Source organism: Belonocnema kinseyi, chromosome 1, assembly GCF_010883055.1.
Source record: "Belonocnema kinseyi isolate 2016_QV_RU_SX_M_011 chromosome 1, B_treatae_v1, whole genome shotgun sequence".
Lineage (NCBI taxonomy): Eukaryota > Metazoa > Arthropoda > Insecta > Hymenoptera > Cynipidae > Belonocnema > Belonocnema kinseyi.
Window position 1 is genome coordinate 109346307 of NC_046657.1, and position 22748 is coordinate 109369054.

A 22748-nucleotide genomic window follows, 5' to 3' on the forward strand; every position below is an offset into this window, starting at 1 on the left:
ACTTGTTATGAACAAATTGTAGTTGAGAAATTTGAGAAATACTAAAAATTGTTGTTTAAAAGTACAAAAATGTGCAACCATATGAACTTACATTCTAATAAAGATATTAAACAAATTTGTAGATCTTTTTCGGTTGAACAACTTTTGTCTTTTGATTCCTTCTGGCCTCTTGTATGATTTTTTTAGGAATTAAATTTTTTTATTGAAAATGATATTTTTAACAATTAAAACAAAAACTAAAGGTACTGTCAAAAAGTGAATAATAAAAAATTTGCCGATCTTTTTTGAATGCACAATTTTTGTCTATTCATTTTTTTCGCATCTCGCATAGTTTGACCAAAAATGGAGTTTTCGATTTTGTACTCTTTTTTTGTACGGTAAAAATTTGAATGTTCGATTTTTCAAGAAAATCTAATGAGTTGTCATGATAAACTTGTAGGGTGTTAAAAAGCAACGCTTTTCGTCCTTTCAAGCGCTACAAATATCTGTAAATAGAATTTTCAAATCCTAAAAAAAAGTGGCCTTTAAAACTTTGAAAATCCTCTAACTATTTGAATTTTTATCCAAAGTGGCTGGCTAATGGACTTGCCCTTGGCCAATCCAATCTGTCAATTTTTTCAAAAGTTATCGCCCTATAACAAACTACAAATCTACACACACAAAATCTTTCACAAAATCCTGTTTTTCGGTTTCAGAAGGTGTCAAAACGGTGGACAAATGACAAAAACGGGGAGGGGGGGGGGGCAGTTTTACACAAATCTAAAACCATCTTTGATGAAAATGTGAAAAGATTTGAATTTTTTATCGAAAACACCTGAATTTCACCAAAAAAAATGCATTTTCAATAAAAGATTTTGCAGTCAAAGGAAAAAATTCCAACCTAATTGTTGAATTTTTAAGTTAAAAAGACGATTTTATACAAAACAGTTAAATTTTCATCCCGAAAATTTGGTATTTATTAATTTCCACCATAAAAAATATAAATTTTGTACTTTTTCAAACGTTTTTTTAGTGGACAAATTATGTTCTACTTTTGAATTTCAGAACGGCGCAAGAAAAATGAACCAGCAATTATAATATTTAACTTTTTTATTTCAAGCTGAAAGACTTGTGATTTTATTTTTTTTCAAATAAAATATTGTTATTTTGAATTATGTCTCATACTTAAGATGGTTTAAATATTATTATTATTATTAACTTGTAGAAAAGTATAGTTATTTTTAATTTCTTAAATTTAAATTTTCGCGGAACTTGCTACAGCAGTTAGCGCTACCTAGCGTAGTAGGAACAAAATTTTAAACTGGTTTAATTAGGTTTAATTGACACGTCAAAAACTCCGGCAAGATTTTCGACTTTCGAAAGTATTGCAGAATGTTGTGGCAGCTGTGTTCGTAATTTTTTATAAAATAGTGATTTAGAAGAAATAAAATGGAGTTTCGCGTTGAATTAAAGACGTTCTCGAGTCAAGAAGCAACTTAGTTTCGAAATTTTTAGGTTAGGCTTAAAAAAAACTTTTCGAAACGATGTGACTTTTTTGGTTTATTTAAAATTTGAAATTTAGTGTGACAAGATGCCAAGATTAAAAATGCTTCCGAAGACTTCTCGGATTGTGGCTTTGTGTTCCGCAGCGAATTTTATTAATGCCGCGGATCGAGTTATTATGCCGATTGCCATTGTTCCTATGACAGACGAATTTAAGTGGAATCTTCACTGGCAAGGCTGGATTCTCTCTGCTTTTGCATTCGGATACTTCACGAGTCAGGTTAAAAAATATTGCATTCATTTATCTAACTTTTTGTTGAGCAATTTGAAGATTTTTGAAATCCTAACCTCAAAATGGTTTTGTTTTTTTTTTCGATTCAAAGTCGTGTTTTTTTCTGTCAAATTTCGCTCTTCAGAGTTTATTTGAGTGTTTCGATGCATTGTTTAAGTTTTTAAGTATTCAGAGTCAGTACATTAATTTAATTTATCAAATTTATGAATTTTGAATTTTGTTTCAAAACATATGTTTACACATTTACTGGAAAATGTGGTATTTTAAAGAAAAAGACTGAAAATGTAATAGCTTCTTTATTCTTAGTAACTTATCTTTAGTAATTGAACAGCGTCTACCCTACCTGGAAAATTTGGATTTTTTAGGAAATTTTTTCGAGCGCATGCTTAATTTTTTTTTCAGTTGCAATATAATATTGAATAGCAATGATTCTTTACTTGTAAAAGTAGATTTATTCAAGTTTATTTAACTGGTTTGTTGAAAATTATTGTTTTTTTGTTTGTTTAAAATTCGTTTTTTAAACTGAAAATTTAAGTTTGCAAGTTGAATATTCCGTCATTTGAGTTAAAAATTGATCTATGGCTGAACATTAGTTTTTTAGCTAAAAATTTAACTATTCAATTTTTGGTTGAAAATTTGTCTTTCTTCGTTGAAAATTCATGTTTTTGGTTAAAAATTAAATTATTCTAGTTCAAGATTCACAATTTTAATTGAAAATTTATTATCTTGCTTTTCAATTAAACTATTCCAGCTGAATAGTCATAATTTTAGTTGAATATTCACTCCTGTTTGAAAATGTAACTGTTTTGTAAAATGATTTGATGAAACAAATCAATCCTTTCTTCGACCGTTGATATTTATTGATTTCAAATCGTAGATTTCAAATTCTTTATGTCTTACGGTCCAATCATAAATCGAAAGAATAAATATGAGTCAAAAAAAAAAAAATAAATATGAGTCAAAATTGGACCGTAAGACATAAAGAATTTGAAATCTACGATTTGAAATCAATGTAACTGTTTTGTTGAAAATTGTTTTTTACTTGAAAATTTATTTATTTTTTAACTGAAAATTTAATTATTTTAGTAAAATATTTCAACATTTTATTTAAAAATCCATCTCTTTGTTTGAAAAATAATCTTTTTTGTTGAAAAAAAACAACTCAACTATTCCAGTTATAGATTCATCATTTTAATTAAAAATTCATCACTTTTTCTGAAAATTTAATTATTTATTGTAAAATTATTAAACTATTCTAATTGAATATTCCATCGTCATTTTAGTTTAAAATTTATCTACTTGTGTAAACAATAATTTTTTTAACTAAAAATTTTACTATTTAATTTTTTTTTACTTATATTTTTTTAGTTGCATAATGGTCTTTTTATATTGAAAAATTGTGTTTTTTTTTGTAGAAATTAATCTTCTTGGTTGAAAATATATCGTATTGTTTGAAACTTAAATTATTCTAGTCAAGATACATAATTTTAGTCAAAAATGTATATTCTTGGTTTTATTCAAACATTCGAGTTGAAGATCCATAATTTTAGTTGAAAATTCACCCCTGTTTGAGTTGAAATTTTTTTCACTGATAATTTAATTAGTCCAGTAAAATATTCAAAAATTTTATTTTGAATTCCATGTCCTTCTTTTGAACAATAATCCTATGGTTAAAAATTCAACTATTCCAATTGAATATACCACCCTAATTTTAGTTGAAAATTCGCTTATTTACCTGAAAAATCATTTTTTTATGTACAAAAATTTTACTATGGTTTTTTTGAAAACGGATCTTTTTTAAGTTAAAAAATTATTCATTTTTAGAATGAAAATTTATTTTTTTTTGTAGAAATTAATCTTCTTAGTTGAAAATTCATCGTTCTGTTTGGAAATTCAATTATTCTAGTCAAAGATTCATAATTTGAGTTAAAAGTTGATATTCTCTGTGTTTAATTGAAGTATTCCAGTTGAAGATTCATAATTGTAGTTGAAAATTGATCATTGTTTGAAAATATAACTTTTTTCTAAATTGTTTTTTTTTTTTCGTTTGAAAATTAATTTTTTTAACTGAAAATTTAATTAATCCAGCAGAATATTCCAAGATTTTATTTTAAAATACATCTCTTTGTTTAAACAATAATCTTTTTGGTAAAAAGTTCAACTATTCCAATTAATTATTCTATCACAATAGTTGTTTGACTGAACAATAATTTTTTAACTTAAAATGTTAATATTGATTTTTTTGTTGAAAAGTGAATTTAAAAAAATTTTAAATTCGTCTTTTTTGGTATCAATGAATCTTTTTGATTTAAGAGTCATCGTTTTGATTAAAAATTCAATTATAATAGTTAAAGATTCATAGTTTTAATTAAAAATTGATCTTCTTGGTTTTGAATTCAAGTATCTAGTTGAACATTCATAGTTTTAGTTGAAAAGTCACAGTTGTTTGAAAATGTAACTATTTTGTTGAAAATGCGTTTTTATCAGTTGTAAATTGTTCGTTTTTAAACTGAAAATGTAATCCTTTCAGTAGAATATTTCGTTACTTTAGTTGGATATTCATCTCTAGTTGCAGTTAATTCAATTTCTTTATTATTTGGCAGTTAATTTTTTCGTTGGCAATTCATGCATTTCGTTGAAAATTTTTTCTCCTTCTTTTGTAGAAATTTATCTTCCTGGTTGAAAACTTATCAGTTTGTTTGAACATTAATTTTTAATCACCATGATTGAAAGTTTCATCTATTTTGCTGAGAATTTGTATTTTTTGTAGAAAATTAATCTTTTTGGTTGAAAATTAATTTATCTTGTTATAAATGTAAGGTTTTTGCTTGAAATCTGGGGAAAATGATTAAATTTTTTTTTAATTCATGCAATTTAGGAGCAAATTCAATAAATAATTAAGGTTTTAGTTGAATTTATGTATCTGGCCATTCAGACAAATATATTAAATTTAAAAAAATAATTACTTTTATTTAATGCCAAACAACAGAAAAAAAAAAAAAATATATATATATGTGTGTGTGTGTGTGTTTAGTATGTGTTTAGTATATGTGATTAGAACATTTTTCAAATCGTAAGTCTTAACATTTGGCTATTTTTAAGTCGAAAATGCTTAACATTCTAATTCATTTACATATCTTACACTTTTTTCCTATTTTTCTTTTTTCCAGATACTTCCCCTTTTTTTAGGTTTTCACTTAAATGGAAATAGAATTATAAGAACCAAGTAAGAAAATCTAACTATTTTTTGTTGAAACTTTATTCTTTTTTTGTTAAAAATTGGACTATTTGATAAAGAAACTTACTTATTTTGCTGAAAATTCAACCATTCGGGTAAAAATTAATATGCTTGGGTGAAAAATTGTTTCTTTTGATTGAAAGTTCAACTATTTCATTATAAATGTAATTATTTGGTTAAAAGTAAAACTTTTTTGTTGAATATTTATATTTTTGGATAGAAGATTCGTCGTTATGGATTGAGAACTTATTTTTCATGGTGGAAAAAAAGAGTGGCCGATGGACCGGAAATAAATTCAAGAAATTATTAATTAGGTTTTCAGTTTTATTTATATATAAATTAAAAAAATTCTAACTTGTCCCTACATGTTCCCGCATTTTATTTAATAAATTTCTTATATTTGATGTCAGATAACAGAAAAAATGTGAGAAAAAATTAGAGTGCCTGGGTTGATAAAACATACTTGTAAGCGCGTGATTGCCGTCTAAAATAGTGTAATGCTTTATTTTATTTTTAAGAAATTTATTTCACTTAAAAAATAATTATTTTCGTCTAAAAACGTTGCGAATTTAATTTGCACCAAAAAATATAAATAAAAAATTCGAAATCCTTAAAATTTGATGCTTTTCAAACTTAATTATTGTTCAGATGTTTTCTTACTCTTTTTTGCTTTTGTTTTAAAATGTATTACCTTTTTTTAAATCTGATATCAGATAATTGGTGCCAGCACAGCCAATCGTTTTGGATGTAAAACTGTTTTGATGGTAGCTGTTTTGCTATGGTCGATTAGCACAGTCATTACCCCACTTTTGGCCCATTCTGTTACGTTACTTGTAATATGTCGAGTGATCCTTGGACTTGGTGAAGGCCTCGGTAAGAAAAATTAAAATACAGCATTATTATAACATTCTCTTAAAAAAAAATTGCGCTTATAACTGTTTAGTTTCTTAAAGAAACTTTTGCTATTTAAATTTCGCGCCAATATTTTTAGGCCACGTCAGTGGTGTCAGAACGCGGATATCTCCGGCATGCGCAGTACGCTGGGGGCGGCACTCATTCCAGTAGCCAATGGGAAGTTGACGGGAACTTTTAATGCGGAAATTTGCACTTAATTATTTTTCAGCAGTCTGCTCAAACAAAAAACAATCTACTCGTCATATCACATTTACAATAGTCAAATTATCGTTAAATACTTATGAATAATAAAAAGTACTCTTGCATATCGGTTATATAAAATATTTTCTTTTATCCAGCGTCATCATTTTATTTTTCTTATTGTAATTCTGCTGAAAAATAATGAAGTGCAAATTTCCGCATTTAAAAGTTCCCGCCAACTTCCCATTGGCTACTGAAGTAGGTGCCGCCCCCAGCGCACTGCGCATGTCTGAGATTTCCACTTTGCTTCAAATTGAACGTAGTTTTGGTAAGAAATTTAAATTTGACAATTGAAATAATTGCGAATTGATTCATTATTTTCAAGGCCTGCCAGTCATATTTCATTTATTTGCTCACAATGTTCCTGTGGAGGAAAGATCTCGAGCTTTCGGTTATCTTGTAGCTGCTGGCTCTGTGGGTCAAGTAGTTGCCTCAGTTGTAAGTATTAAAAAATTATTTATTGTATAATCAGGCCTCACAGATGCAGAGTGGCAAAAAATTACTTTTTTCTTCAAAATAACGTACAGCCCACCAATATTGACCGATTTGTTCCAAAAAAGCAGATATATAAAAAAAAGTGGGATATGAAATTCATAGATAAAATAAGGTTGAATTTGAAAAGAAATCAATTGAATTGAAACAATTCAAAATATGAAAAATGCATTGAACTCAGTAGAGTTGAGTGAATTTAAAAGAATTCAGGATAAATTATTAAAAATTCAGGGCTAACTTCAAATGAATTTCAAAAAATATTTGAGAATATCTTAAAATCAATTGAAATCCATGAAAATATTATCATGCCTTACAATTATTAAAACCCTTGCATTCTTTTGAAATGCCCTGAAAGATTCAAAAATCTTTGAAATCCCTTCAAACTATTGAAATAAATTTAAAATTTCTGGAAATCGTTTATTCTAAAATATTTTAAATGCTTTGATATCTTTTGAAATGTCTGGAAATATTTTAAAATACCCTAAAATATTTATTATTAAGTGACTGAAATCAATAATAAATTTATTTGTAATCTTTTCAAATAACCGAAAATATTTTCAATCCTTTAATATCTTTTGAAATCCCTTGCAATGTTTTAAAGATCTTGAAATGCCAAGGAATGTAATGCATGTACCTTAAAATATTTCAAATCCTTTGCTAATTTCATCGATTTATCAACAGGATCAATTTAATACAAGCTTTTGAAAATTAAAAGAAACAATACATTGAATTAAGTAGAATTGAGGAAATTTAGAATAATTCAAGTAAATTAAAAAAATCAAACGAATTCCAAAGAATTATTTTCGAATCTTTAAAACCCTACAATATACCTCATTTCTCGTGAATAAATTCTTTAAAATTTACTAAAATTCCCTGAAATTTTATCACGATATTTCCTAAAATCCTTATTAATGTATTAAAATACATTGATTGATTGATTGCTTTTGTCAAACAAATTTGATAAAGATGCATTATTTGGCCATCTGTGGGCCACTAATCTAAAAATAGACAAAACTAGAAGAAAAAATACTTATGTGTTTATTAAGTTAGTTTAAAAAAATATATGAAATTTATCAGCTGATTATGAATTTTGCTGAATATTATTTATATATAATATTATTTATCAACTAATCAAGAATGTTGCTGGATTTATCATGCCGATCTTAATTAAAAAGTCTGGCATCGAAAGAAAGATTTTTTCTATCGATAGATGCCCCAATAAGGCAGTTTTTAAATTAAATTTAAAAAAATCATAAAATAAATAAAAAGATGATGAATGGTTCTGAAATTATCATGATATTCCTAATTTTAAAAGTTGACATTGAAAAACAACGATTTTTTCTGTCGAAAAATGAATTTTTTTGTTAAATTAATACATTTGTTTAGAATATTAACAGGAATAATATCAAGAAGACATTTCTTCATCATTATATTGTTTTTATCTAAATATTTTGCAATATAAGTTTTAAAAAACTTAGAATTTTGTAAAATCGTGGAAAAGTTTTTTCAACAAATAATTTGTTTATAGAAATGTTTTTTCGTTCATTATATAATATTGAAACGTCCTTAACTAATGTAAATCTATTAAACTTAGGCGATTTGGTCCCTATTATTTTTAAAGATTCTGAGAAATTGTATACTCATTTCAATAATTTGAAGATATTTTAAAAATTTTAAGGTATTTTAAGAATGTCTAAGGCATTTCGAAAGCTTTTAATTTGTGAAATTTCAGAGGGTTAACAAATATTCGAAGCAATTAATAATTACAGAACCTGTCACTTTTTAATTTATTTAAGAAATCCTCACATTATTTTACAAGATTTCCGAAAATTTCAATAAATCTTATAATATTTTAGTTGATTTAAAAGAATTGATTTACGAAAAAAGAGTATTTTGTGGAGCTTTAAAGATTTGAAATTAATCCTTTGGAAGTCGTTTGAATTTTTTAATTTACTTGAATTCTTCTCAATTTACTTACTTCTACTTAATTCAATGGATTACAAAAAAAATTAATTTTTATTCAATTGATCCTGATGATTAATTCATAAAATGATCAAAAGATTTGAAATATTATTTCAAGTTCCTTGGCATTTTTTTGAGTTTTAAAAAATTTCAAGGTATTTCAAAAGATTTTTCAGGAATTTGTTTATTTCAATATTTTGTATTCAATTAATTTTTTTTCGTAATTTTGAATTGTTTGCAATTCACTTAATTATTTTTTTAAATTCAGCCCTAATTGCTCTACGATTTTCATATAATTCTTTTAGTTTTAAATAAATTTCTCTGAATTCATAAAAATGTAATCAATGACATTCTTTTGTTTTTAAACATTTTTTCCTATTTATTTCAATTATTTTGAATATAACTTAAATTTTTGTATAGTCATTAATCATTTTGAGTTATGAATTAGTAGGGATTCAAAGATTTGAAGAGATTTTGAAATATTTTTTGCAATTTATTTACAAGTCGCTCTGAATTCTTAATAATTTATCCTGAAGTCTTTGAAATTCTTTAAAATTTACTCAATTCTACTCAGTTCATTAAATTTTTTCAAATTTTTGAATTGTTTTTAATTCATTTTATTGCTTTTTAAATTTAGCCTTATTTTTCTCTAGGAATTTCATATAACTATTCTCCATTTCTTTAAATTACTTTGAAAGACTTGACTTTTTTTGGAGTTCACTCTGACTTCTTTAAAATTCTTTGGAATTCTCCTTTTTTTAATTTGCTTGAATTCTTCCAACTCCTCTCAATTCCATTTAATTCAAGAGATTTTTTTTTAATTTTGTAAAGTATTTATTTAATTGATCCAAATTTTTCTAACCCTACCTTGAATTTTTAGGCATTTCATCAAATTTGGTTGAATTCTCTTGAATTTTTCGAAGTTCATGTTAAAGTTACCGAATTCAATCAAGTTTTTTTCACATTTTTGAACTTTTTTCAATTTATTTGAATTTTTTGTTTAATTCACCTCGAATTTTTATTATTTTTATCGAATTCTCGCTTCAATTAAATTCCTCAAAATTCATTCAATTTCTACGGATTTCTTCTATCTTTAACTTGAATTTTTTTTAAGTTTTATGAATTAATCTTGAATTTGTTACACTTTTAAGTCCTGTGAGCCCGGCAAAAAATATCCCTTGGTCCCTATATTTTATGCCATAGGTACTGTGAGGCCTGTAAAATGATGAACTCTTAAATAATCTGGATAAAGTTTAGTCTTTCAATTAATAAAAAATATATTTCATACAAATGATAACAGTTGTGTCCCCACTTATCGTGGCAAACTGGATTTTACCTCTTTGGCTCATTCGGAATTCTTTGGACACTGATGTGGTTAATATTGTATCACGAAACCAACAGTCAGGACGAAATTCCTCTATTTTTGCCCAAGGTAAAAACATTTTATGATATTTTAATTGTATTATTTCTTATTTAAAATATTCGCATAGAAAATAAATTAAGTTGAACTACGAGTAAACAAAATTGTATCAACAATTTTTTATCGATCAAAGAGCGGTGGCGATACTTCACATATGATTTTTGGATTAATTTTACAACAGAAAATTATCAATGCATATAGTAATGCACGTCATTCTAGTATCAAAATAAGAAATTTAAAAAAAAATAACGGTGTTTCGTGTGAAAATTTCCTCTGAATTTTGGGAGAATTGAAGAAAATATTCACAAAAATATCTAATTTTATTTAAATTGTCGTTGTTAATGGATTAGTTGACTTTGAAATATAGACATTGCTTTATTTTTAGTGAAAAGCAACTACTAAAAAGTGGAACAATTTAATTTCTAGCCATTGTTTTAACACAGGGTGGCCGTTGAACTGGGAATTGACAGTGAATTTATTTTTGGACCCGGATTTTTACAAATTTTCGAGAATAAAATCTTCCCAAGTTCGATTGTATCCATTTTTTAAAATAATTATTTGAATTGTTAGCTACCATTTTAAATTTTGATTTTTAAGCGTACATTTTTAATTTAAAGAATTCTAAAATGCAGTCTTAAAATACTTAAATTAGAATTAAAAGCATGTGGAATTGAAATTTTTGGATAAAAGAAAATGTTTACTTGATCAAATATAAATTGATTATTTTAAAAATTAAACTGTACTTGAAGTATCAAAAAGTGAACTATAATTGATTTGTATGGGCGATTCTAAATCCGTTCAAAATGTAAGAATTTCCACAATTCAGATTTAAAAATACTCAATTAATAAAAATAATTTGAAACTGAATTGTTTGAAATAGAAAGCCTTGAATCTTTGATATTTGAAGCAGCTTTGATATTTGGAAAGTAACTATTTTAATTGTTCTATTTAAAAACATGAATAATCTGTAAGTGAAATTGTTGAATTTTAATCTATAAATAATAATGGAACACTTATTATTATTTTTATTATTTCTAGAATAATTCGAGCAATTTTGAGAGATATTTAAAAGTTTCGAAAAGATTCAAAATTAATTTAAAACTTGAAATGATTTAAAATAATTTACACTAAACGTCTGCTTCGAGAAAATTCGGCCATTCGCAGATTTTTAACTAAAAATATATCAACTTTTAAGAATTGTGAAAGGCTTCAAAAGAACAAAAACATTTTCTTAAGATTGCTAGGAAAATTGAAAGTTAATTTTTATTTTGAAAAATTATTTCAAATTCGAATAATTTTAAAAGATATTTACAAGTTATGAAAAACTTAAAATAGTAATTTGAAATTTGAACAAATTTGAAACAACATGTATATTTTTCAAGACTTTGAAATAAATTTTTTAAGCTTTTTTAGAATGTCTATTTTTTTTACCCGGAATTTTACAAATTTGTAGAAGAAAAATCTGTCCACGTTCGATTTCAACAGTTTTCAAATAATTAATTGAACTGTTACGTTTTTCAATTATGCTATTATTTAGCTTGCAATGCGTAAGTCAAAATTTTTTTACTTTAAAAATTTTCCATTTAAAGATTTTTATTCCGAAGCTTATATTTTTAATTTAAAGAATTTTTAAATCCGTTGACTGAAAGTTTATAAATTATTTTCAACTTAAACATAACTTTATAATAATGTATTCTTAATCAAAGGATTTTATTAAATTTAAAATATTGTTTCAGTGTAAAATATTCAATTTTTAACCCATTCCATTTGAAAATTTTAAATTAAGAAAAAGAATAATTATTGAATATTTAGCAATATTTGATTTTTAATTTTAAGACAATTAAATTGAAACCAAATATTTGAAAGTAGAGAATCTTTAACTGAATTGTTTGACATAGAAAACCTGGACTCTTTAAAATTCCTAAGAGCCTTTAAATTTTGAACGTTACAATTTTAATTGTTGTATTTGAAAAATGCTTAACTTGTTAGTGAAATTTTTAAATTTTGATGTATAATTTACAAATGAACATTTGTAGAAAAAAGTTGAGTAATTTTAAGAGATATATAGGAGTTTTAAAAAGATAAAAAATTATCATGCAAATTTTAGAAAGGTTCCTAAAAATCTTCTAGAATATTTTTTGAAAATTCTGTTTAAATCTTTGAAAAACTTTTTAAATATTCTCTTGAAATAATTCTTCAAAATGAAAAGTTATTTTTAATTTTCCTAAGAATCTTAAGAAAATGTTTTTATTCTTTTGAAGCCTTTCGCAATTCTTGAAAAGAATCTAATTTTTTTGTTTAAAATCTGCGAAAATCTACATTTTGTTTTATATTAGGCTATCATTTCAAGTTTTACATTAAGTTTGAATATTTTCAAAATTTCTACATATCTCTTAAAATTACTCCAATTTTGCCTATGAATAATAAATGTTCAATTGTTATTTATACATCCAAATTGTAAAGAAATTTTATTAAATTTGCAGGATTTTCTGAGCATTGCAGAAAAAATTCAATTCATTTTAACAGCTATTTAGAAGTTCTGAAAAAATTTCCAATATAATTTTTAATTTAAAACCAATTTAAAACAACTTTTAGATTGTTCAACATTTGAAAATAAAATTTTGAAGCTTTCCAAGGATGTTTAAACTATTTAAAAAGAAAATAATTTATTTTCAAATTTAAGAAGTGTTCAGTTAAAATTTTTTCAATTTTGCAGTATTTAATGTTTCTGGCTTAAAATTTCTTAAAATTATATAACTTTGAAAATTTTAAAGTTCATTGGTTGATTTTTTAATTTAGAGCATTGAAAATCATAACGTGGATTTATATTTTTTTATATTGAAAAATGTTAGTAACTTCAATTTTATACGCGTAAATTATTGAGCATTTGAATACAACATTTTTTAATAAAAAACTTTTATATTTCAATTTTAAAAGCTCGAAATTTAACAGTTCCACTTTGAGTGCTTTCATTTGTAGCTCAGTTTTTATTACCTCAAGTGGAAAATTTTGTAGCTTTAGTGTTCCATTTTTTTAATTTCATTGACTTTAAAAAAAGTTTGCGAACTGGGAAAAAACCGAGAATTTGTTTCTTTGATTAAAGCGGCCACCCTGTTACATTTTTCCTTATAATAATAATTTAAAAAAAAATTTTAATCGGAATGAAACTTTTAAAATTGAAATTAAAAAGCAGAAAAAATTCCTTTTTTCAAGATATCCTCTATTCTCGTTTTTTCCCTTAACATATTTATTAGAACCCAATAAGAAAATACCACTATTTCTGGTTGCAAATTTATTCTTTTTGGTCAAAAATTCGACTTTTGGTAGAAAACTGAATTATTTTGTTAGAAAATTCATCTTTTTGTCGAAAATGTTTTGAACTTTTTTGTTTAAAATTTAACTGTCTTCCAAAAAATTGGTCTTTTCGACTGGACAATTCAACTATTTGGTTGAAAGTTTCAACTGTTTGGCTGAACATTTATATTTTTGAATAGAAAATTCGTTCTTATGGATTGAAAATTCATTTTTTACGGCGGAATATTCATCCTTTAAGAGATTGATAAAATAAAAATTCGTTTTTTTTAGCTACAAAATTAAACTATTTGGTTGAAGTTTAATTGTTTTGGTCAGTTACTTTCTTAAAAATTTGTCTTTTACTTGAAAGTTCACAACTATTTGTTTGGAAATGCAAAAATGTACAATGACAACTTCTATACATTTTTTAGCTCTTTAAATTTATTATTATTCAGTGATTAAAAATATCATAATATTTAATGTAATCTTTTTAATTTTAAAAATTATTTTTACTTATTTATGCATTCAAATTTTTGTGTCTTAATTAACATGGATATACAAATTTTATTACAGTTACATTTTGAAATGTTCAATATTTATTTTTCGAGAAGTAGTAATTAAAATGTTATAAAAGTTAAATATTTAATAGAAAGTCGAATTTATTGTAAAACTTTCAAAGAAGTATATTAAATAAAAGATAATATTTTTTTAAATTAGCAGTATGTATGTTAAATTTATTTTTTATATTAAAGCATCGACGCGTTTTGAACTTTTTTTTCAAAATTCAAGAATTACAAAATTTTTCGAAGATTTTAAGGCCCGACTGAAAAATCAAGAAAAATTAAATTAAATATTCGAACTAAAAAATTTCCGATTCGAAACAATTAAAAAATAGTTTTTTTTTAATCAATATTATTTATTTATTGAAAAACAGTAATCAAATATTTTTATCAAATACAAATTTTGTCGATGAAAATGGTTTTTTCTAAATTATTGTTTGAATTAAAAATAACAAGTGTATAAAAATTGTATAAAAAAAATAAAGTTAAACACACGTGCTATCAAACTTTGCAGGAATCAATTCAGCACTGATTTATCTCAAAGTTTGTTTTTAATTTTTTTTTAACGTAAAAATTAGATTTTTGAGAACGTTTTTCTCCATTTTTTTTTAATACTGTGCACGCTTTCAAATAAAATTGTTCATTCAGAAATACTTTTTTTTCAAATATTGTTATTTTAAATTGGCAAAATAATATTGAAAAAGTTAAATATTAAAATTTTTTCTTTTATAAAAATAATTGATTCTTTTATTTTTAATAAATAAAATATATTTAATGAACAAGCTACCTTTTAATTATTCGAATTTGGGAATTTTATAATTTGGAAACTTCCTAGTTTGGATATTTTATATTTCGGCGATTTTATAATTTAGGTAAATTTTTTTAATCGGGAATTTTTCGATTTGGAAATTTTACAATTTCCGTGTAATCAACAAAAAAATATCATCTTTTATTTAATATATTTGTTAAAAGTCTTAAAATAAATTTGGCTGCGTTTCTACTTAATATTTAACTTTCATAAAATTTGAATTACAATTTCTCGATAAATAAATATCAAATATTTCAAAATTTACATGTAAGGAAATCTTTATATCCATTTTAATCCATCCATTAAAAAACATGATATTTTTTATTTACTGAATACTTATTTCATTTTAAAACCTAACCTAGTTATTTTCAAAGCGAACAAAAAAGATTGCGACTTTTAAAAGCAAGTGTAGCATATTACAAAATTTTCAAATTTGTTGATAACAATTTTATTTAATTATTTTACTAATATTAATCGAAAATTCATGCTTCCAATAATTTGCGTTTAAAAATGTTTAATGGCATATTTTCAATAACGTTTACATATATATTTCGCTGAATTAAAAAATTTATCTTATTGTACAACACATTTTTGTCAATTATTTTCCAAGCGAATACAAAAATTGTGATCTTTAAAAACAATTGTAATGAATTTCAACTGTTTTCAAATTTTTTTATAACAACTTTAATACATTATTTTATTAATATTATTAAAAATTCATGTTACCAATAATTTGCGTTGAAAAAAAAACATTACTAATTATGTCTCATTTAAAATTAAAAAAAATTATAGTATAACATTTATTCGTTAATTATTTTTAAAGTGAACAAAAAATATTGCAAATTTAAAAAATAATTGTAATGAATTTAAACTGTTTAAAAATTGTGTTATAATAACTGCAATACGATTTTTTAATGAATGTTGAAAAAAATTATGTCATAAACTTACACTTTTACCCCATTATTCCCGTTCAGCACCTACAAATCTTGATAAATTTTCAATCCAGAAGTCTCAAAACTTAATCATAAAGCAACAAAATTGGGAAAGGTTCGTTTTTATAATTAAAAAAGGAGATTATTTCACATTTATGACAATTTCTCCATGCATTTGAATAACTTTCGACCTAAAAGTACAGCCAGCGTCGCCATCCGCCGCGGTCAAAATTTTCCGTCACATTCAGTGTTTTCATTTCAGAGTACCACGGGTTTGTTTTAAAATTTAAATTTATAAACACACCAAAGTTTGATATTTTTTAATGTTTTTTCTCACACTTTTTTCAAATTGATTTTAATGGAATAATTTTTCAAAGGTTGCTCAGAACAGAAGTCTTCGATGGACAGAATTTATGGCGCACTGGCCGTTGTGGTCTTTGTATATAGCACATTTTGCCATGAATTGGAGTAGCTACATAATTATGCAATGGCTGCCAACTTATTTGTCGAGAAATTTGTCCGCCAATAAGGAAAGCATCAGTCTCACTGCCTTGCCCTATATTGTTAATTCCCTTGTCGGCATAGGTTCGTTAAAAAATCCAACTTCAAGAAAAAGCTCCCTTTTCAGTCTAGATGAATTCAAGTAAAAAAAAATATATTTTTTTAGCTGCCGGACACAGTGCCGACAATCTCATACAAAAAAGATGGTCGGTTTTGAGTGTGAGAAGACTGATGACAAATATTGGCCTGATTGGCCCTGGGGCTTTTCTTCTTGCATTTTGTGCAGTCGACAATCTTGTTTTAGCAGTGATGTGCGTAAAGTAAATTAGAAATTAATTTCGATTGAATAATCTACTCAAAAAAATTGATATAATTTTTTTTCTCTTTTAAAGATTTATCTCAATTTCGATGGGACTCTGCGCCTGTAATTCTTCCGGCCACCTCAGCAATCACGCAGACGTGGCACCCAATCATGCAGGCATTACTTTTGCAATATCGAACACAATAGTGAGTTTTGTAATTTTTTGATTAAAAAATATATTTATTTTTAAAGCCTAATTCGTCATGTATAGAAGACGGTAAAATTGAGTTCAAATTTCGCGCCAAACAAACAAGGCCACTTTTATACTTAACCTCAAACCTGTGATTGTCCTGGCTCTAAATCAGGGGGAGGGGTGCTTCCACTATACTGCCCAATGCAAAAAATGTGTTACAAGAGTTGAGAAAACGGCCGTGCGGCGGCGCTAGTAGTAACTTTGTTCTACAAAACCATGTAGTAATATAGGGAAAATGCATTTTCTTTATTATATGAAAAACTGACAAAAAATAAAATCCCGAATTTAAAAATGCTTTAAACAGACCGACTTGTAAAATAGAAGAATGATTAAATTCCCACAAATATTTCGATTCTCGAAATTTAGAACTGCTGAACATTGTTAATGGATTAGTAATTTATGAGCTATTAATATAATTATAAATAAGGCAAACAATTAAATTAATGATTAATTAATAATTTATTAATTATTTTCGGCAAATTTGAAATTTCGTCAAACTTAAATTTCAGCAATAGAAATATTCATGGGAATTTAATAATTCAATTTATTTCATAATTCGACAATTTTTTTTCTTGCTAATTTATGATTTTGTTATTCATTTTTTCGTTATTTTGTGTTAGTCCCGGATATTCAAATACTTTTAAATATAGTGATAAAGAAATAATTTTTTTTATATTGCCATTTTAAAATATAATGCCACTAGTTAATAAATATAATTTTATAGATGACAAACAAGGAATATGATCAATCCTAAAATATTGTTTTCTATTACAATGAAATAACGAACTATTAAATGTTATATTTTTTAAATCAATTAGACTTTGTAACGAAGCTCAAATATTTTAGAATTTATATGTCACAAAGACCGTTAACGAAAACTTTTTATCTCTGACAACACTCAAATTAATCGAAAATATTTTTCGAAGTGCTATAATAGATCCATGTTGAAATTCAATTCTAAGAATTAAGGACAGGAAAATAACTATTATCACCTTGGTTTCAAATTTGTCTGAATATAATTTTCACAAGATTCTTGAGAAAGTGAAAAGATTTTAAAATATTTTAGGCTTGTCAAACAAGAATCTAGAAGATTTTAAAAAAAATTTTATAATATAGGATTTTACAAAATATTATGAAAAATTCGAGTCCTTTTAAAAGATGTTTAGAACTTTTAGAAGATGGGAAGGAATCAAAAAATATTTGATAAATTTTCGAAAATGTTTTCGTGTTTTCAAATATTTGTAATCCATTTAAAACGTCATAAATTACTGAAAATATTTGTAACTGACACGAATTCTGTTCAAAATTTTCAAATATCATTCCAAATTTTAAAAAATTACTTTACAATCTGAAACATTTTACTTTAAAATCTTCTTAACTATTTTTAGAAATTTGAGGAAATCATTTTTTATGTTTAAAAACCTTTTTCAATTTTCCCGTAAAGTTCATTTTTAAAAATAAAATATTATTTAAAATTTTCATGCGAATATAAGAGTTTTTTTAAAATCTTGTCAGACCTTCTTAACCTTCCAATTTCTAAAAATTATTCAAGTTTTTCATGCATTTTTTATTTATTCTGTAAAATAAAAAAATTGCCTTTAAATCTTTCCAATTCTTCTTGTACTGTTTTTGAAATCTTCTAAAATCTTTTTAAACAATCTCTTCAAATTAATTTTTTGAAATAAAAAATTATTTTAATGTTTCTTAGGAACCTGAAAAAATATCTTTCATTTTCGTGAAACTTTACAGAATTCTTTAAAAAATCTTTACAAGCTTTAATCATTTTTAAATCGTTTCAAAACTTTTGAATATCTTTTAAACTTACTTAAATTTTTTCTAAAATTATGAAATATAAAAAAATGTAAAATTTTGCTTTAAAGTCTTTTACGCTTTTTAAAAATTTCAGGAAATGATTCAAAATATTTTGTGATCTTTTTTGTCGATTTTCTCTTGAAATTCCTTACAATACAATCATTTAAAAATTTCTCATGAATTTTAAGAACTTTTTTTCACACCCTGACCAAATTCAGTTTACCTAATAAATTTGTAAATCTGGAAAAATAAAAAAATAAATTATATGGCAGACTTTGAGATAATTTTTTTATTTTTTCAGGATTCACAGATATCTTTAAAAAAACTGAATTTTGTCAGGGTGTCAAGAGAATGAAATAAAAGTTCTTGAGATTCATGGGAAATTTTTAAATGATCGTTTTGTAAGAAATTTCAAGAGAAAATTGAAAAAAAGATCACAACATATTTTGAATTATTTCCTAAAATTTTTAAAAAGTGTGTAAAAGATTTTAAAACAAAATTTTGTAATTTTTGCCATATTACGTAAAATTAGAACAAATTTGTGTAAGGTTAAAAGATATTCAGAAGTTTTGAAACGATTCAAAAATAGGTCAAACTTGTGAAGATTTTTTGTAAAAATTTTGTAGTGACGAAAAGGAAAGACTGTTTTTTCAGATTCATAGAAAAAATTTTAAAAAATTTTCATTTCGAGAATTTAATTTAAAGAGATTATTTTAAAAGATTTTAAAATATTAAAAAAATTATTGAAGAAGAATCTGAAAGAGATTACAGAAACGAGAATTTTCCTGATATTCCTCTGAAAATTTCAAAAAAGAGTTTACAAGATTTTAAAGCAAAAGGTTTGAATTTGGTAAGATTACAAAATAAAAACAAATAAAAAATCGAGTAAAATCAAGTAATATTTTGTAAAATTGAAGATATTTCAAATGAGTTTTAAACTTTAGAAGATTTTTAGAAAATGTAAATGTTTAAAGATTTCAAAACTAAACTTTAGGAAAGAGCTTTAAAATAATTTCGAAATTTTTCAAGAGAATAAATAAATTTTCTTAAAATTGTTTGGAAAATTTAAAAGATTATAAAGTAATTTTTATAAAATTTTGAATAGCATTATAAAATTGTAAGAAAAATTAGAGTCAGTTAAAAATATTTGAAAACGGTGAAATATTTTCGAAAAGTTATCAAATATTTCTTGAATGCTTCCCAAATCCTATATTGTAATAAAAAAATTTCTTTAAAAACTTTTAGATTCTTTTCTGACATGTCTGAAATATTCAAAAAATCTGTTTTTTTTTTATTTTCTCAAGAATCTTATGAAAATTATATTTATATAATTTTAAAAACAAACTGGTAATACTTATTTTCTTGTTGTCAATGCTCATATTTTAATTTCAATATGGATTTATTATAATACTGCGAAAAATAATTTCCATTTACTTTGAGTTTTGTCAAAGATAAAAAAATCTTTAATGGTCTTTCTTCAAGAGTCTCTAAACAAATGTTACAATATTTGAGCTTTGTACAAACTTTATTTAATTAAAAAAATGTCACATTTAAGATTTATTATATAGTAGCATTATATTCTAAACCGGTAATTAAAAAAAAATTAGTTCTTCATCACTATATTTAAAAGTGTACGAATATCCGGGATTAATACAAAATAAAGAAAAAAAAATAATAACAAAACCACAAATTAGCGAAAAAAATGGCCGAAAATATAAATTAATGAATTATGAATTGACCGAATCATAAAATAAATAAATTGTTAAATTCACATAAATATTTCTATTCCTGAAATTTAAATTTGCTCATAAATTAATAATCAATTAACTATGTTCAGCAGTTATAAATTTGGGGAATTGAAATATTTCTGGGAATTTAATAATCCGTTCATTTTAAAAGTCGGTTTCGAAGTCGATGAATTTTAGTTTTGGATATTTGTAAATTCGGGATATTATTTTTTGTCAATTAAAAATTTTTTCATTATTTGAAATTTAGGAAATTTTATAATTCGGTAATAATATATTTTTTCGGTCATTTTTTTCATCTATTTGTGTATTCGTTATTTATTTATTATTTTTTATAAGTTTTGAGTATCCATGCAAATTTTTTTAAAATTATGTCAGTTATACCGCTTTTTCGTATAAAATAATAAATAAGTGCCTCCCATTTACTATCTGACTCTATACTATTTAAAAAAAAGATTTTAAAGACTTTTTCATATTTATTTTGTAATTTTTATGCATTTTTCATTGACCGTGAAAAATGTTTGCGAACCGGGGAAAAACCAGGAACTTTTGTCTTTGACAAAAACGGCCACCCTGAATTCAAAATTTGTTTGAAATACTTCATTTTTAATCAAACAAATATTTGAGAAAAAGTATTTTAGGATAATTATTTTTTATTTTTATTATTTATTTTATTTAGGAAAGTATGAAAACAGAATTTTGCTTCGTGTATAAAACCTAAAAAATAAAGTAATGGATAATGTCATTCAAGTTCGTGAGATTTTTCCAAGGGTAACTCTATACTATGAACAAAAAAAGATTTTAAACACTTTTTCATGTTTATTTTGTATTTTTTATGCTTTTTTTCTATGGTACTGCATGGGTTTGTAGAAAAAAAAGTTACTACTAGCGCCGCAGCACGGTCGTTTTTAACTCCCATGACACATTTTTTACATTGCGCAGTACAGTGGAAGCACCCCTCTGTCCCAAATTGAAACTTTTATACTTCTTTTAAATAAAAAAAGAGATGGGATTAATTTGGTTAATTCTCAGGCGACAATCCCGGGAATTTTGTGTGGACCACTCACAGCGGAATTGGTAACTGCGTCCCATGGTCGCTGGATGCCAGTTTTTGTTTTGGCAGCTGTGATAAATTTTACGGGAGCAATAATCTACCAAAGTCACAGTTCAGCCACAGTAGTGTTGTGATATCCAGAAAACTCTGTTATTAACACTGTTATGTAAAAAAAGGATTAATCATATCTCGATATCAGCAGGTATCAGATCATATCGTGCGAAACAGAAGGAAAAAGTGAATGAACTTAAGTGAAAATTAAGGCCTGTGAAATGAGCGCTTGTGAATTGTGATGTACGCTATTAATAAAAAATTATTTTTAAGAATTAATATTATATATTGTGTAAAGGCAGATGATGTATATAAAGTAAATTTTAAATTTTATAGAATGTATATTTAATTTTTAATTTATATGTCTCCTCAAATCTGATGAACTTTATACTGGAGGTAATGTGAGCGTAACCTCAACCATTTTTTTAACGTTTTTTTTTTCAAATCCAACTTAGGTTTACACGAAACGCGATATGGAGTTGCAAATTTGGGAAATTAAATAAGAAGCACTAAGAAACGTTTGTCTGGTCCTCAATTTCTATAATTATGAAAAAGAAAACAAACCAAATTTGATACAGCATAAGTTGCATTTGAAAAAACTGTGACATTTTTGCGCAAAAACTTACGTTTACATAAATTGGGATATCAATTTGAAAAATTGAGAAATTAAATGAGAGTAACCGTGGAATATTTTTTTTTGCTTGTTTATTGGTTATTCCGTATCTCATATTCAAAAAATTGCTTAAACGATTTAATAATACTTTTTTGTTTGTGAAAAATAATATATCAGTTTTTTTCATTATCGCTACTCGTTTTCAAATGATTTACAAAATAATTTGTTTTGTAAGTTTTGAAAAATTGAAAAATTGGGTGGTTTGCATGAATTTTAGATAATATATTTTTTACATTCTGCATAAAATTCTGAAAAGCTTAGTGCATTCAACAGGGTGGCCGCTAGGTCGGGAAACCGGGAATTTTATGAGACCGGGAAAAACCGGGAAATCACCGTGAATTTATTTTTTGATCAGGAGTTTTACAAATGTTTAGAAAAAAAATCCGTCCAACTTAGATTTCAACCGTTTTCTAAAATTCTGATAGCATTCAGTTTAGAATGCGTCTTTGAATTAAAAGAATTTCAAAATGCAGTTTTAAAGACTTAAGCAATTAAAAATTAGAACCGTCTAAAAACAAAGATTTTTCATAAAAAACATTTTTAGTTGATCAATTGTGAATATGAATTAAATTATGATGATTAAATTTGAATCGCACTCTAAAATTTAAAAAATAAATAATAATTGATTGTAAAAAACGATTCCGCATCAGTTCACGATTTTAAAACTCCAAGATTTTTAACGTTCAAAATTAAACTATTGAAACTTTATAAAATCTTTTTAAT

General features: G+C 24.8%; 1 protein-coding gene across 2 annotated transcripts; it reads left to right on the forward strand.

The window, feature by feature from the left end:
* Positions 1–1304: 1304 nt before the first annotated feature.
* On the forward strand, positions 1305–21627 carry LOC117174952 (sodium-dependent phosphate transport protein 1, chloroplastic-like). 2 transcript variants are annotated; one of them, XM_033364431.1, is made up of 9 exons: positions 1676–1762; positions 4945–5000; positions 5726–5885; positions 6493–6605; positions 9922–10053; positions 16013–16220; positions 16303–16447; positions 16529–16643; positions 21280–21627. In XM_033364431.1, exons 3-9 carry the CDS (start codon positions 5774–5776, stop codon positions 21433–21435), a joined length of 981 nt encoding a protein of 326 aa, XP_033220322.1. In that variant the 5' UTR covers positions 1676–1762; positions 4945–5000; positions 5726–5773; the 3' UTR covers positions 21436–21627. The 2 variants fall into 2 exon arrangements, with proteins under 2 accessions (XP_033220314.1, XP_033220322.1); XM_033364423.1 differs by lacking the exon at positions 4945–5000 and having other exon boundaries at positions 1305–1762.
* The last annotated feature ends 1121 nt before the right edge of the window (positions 21628–22748 follow it).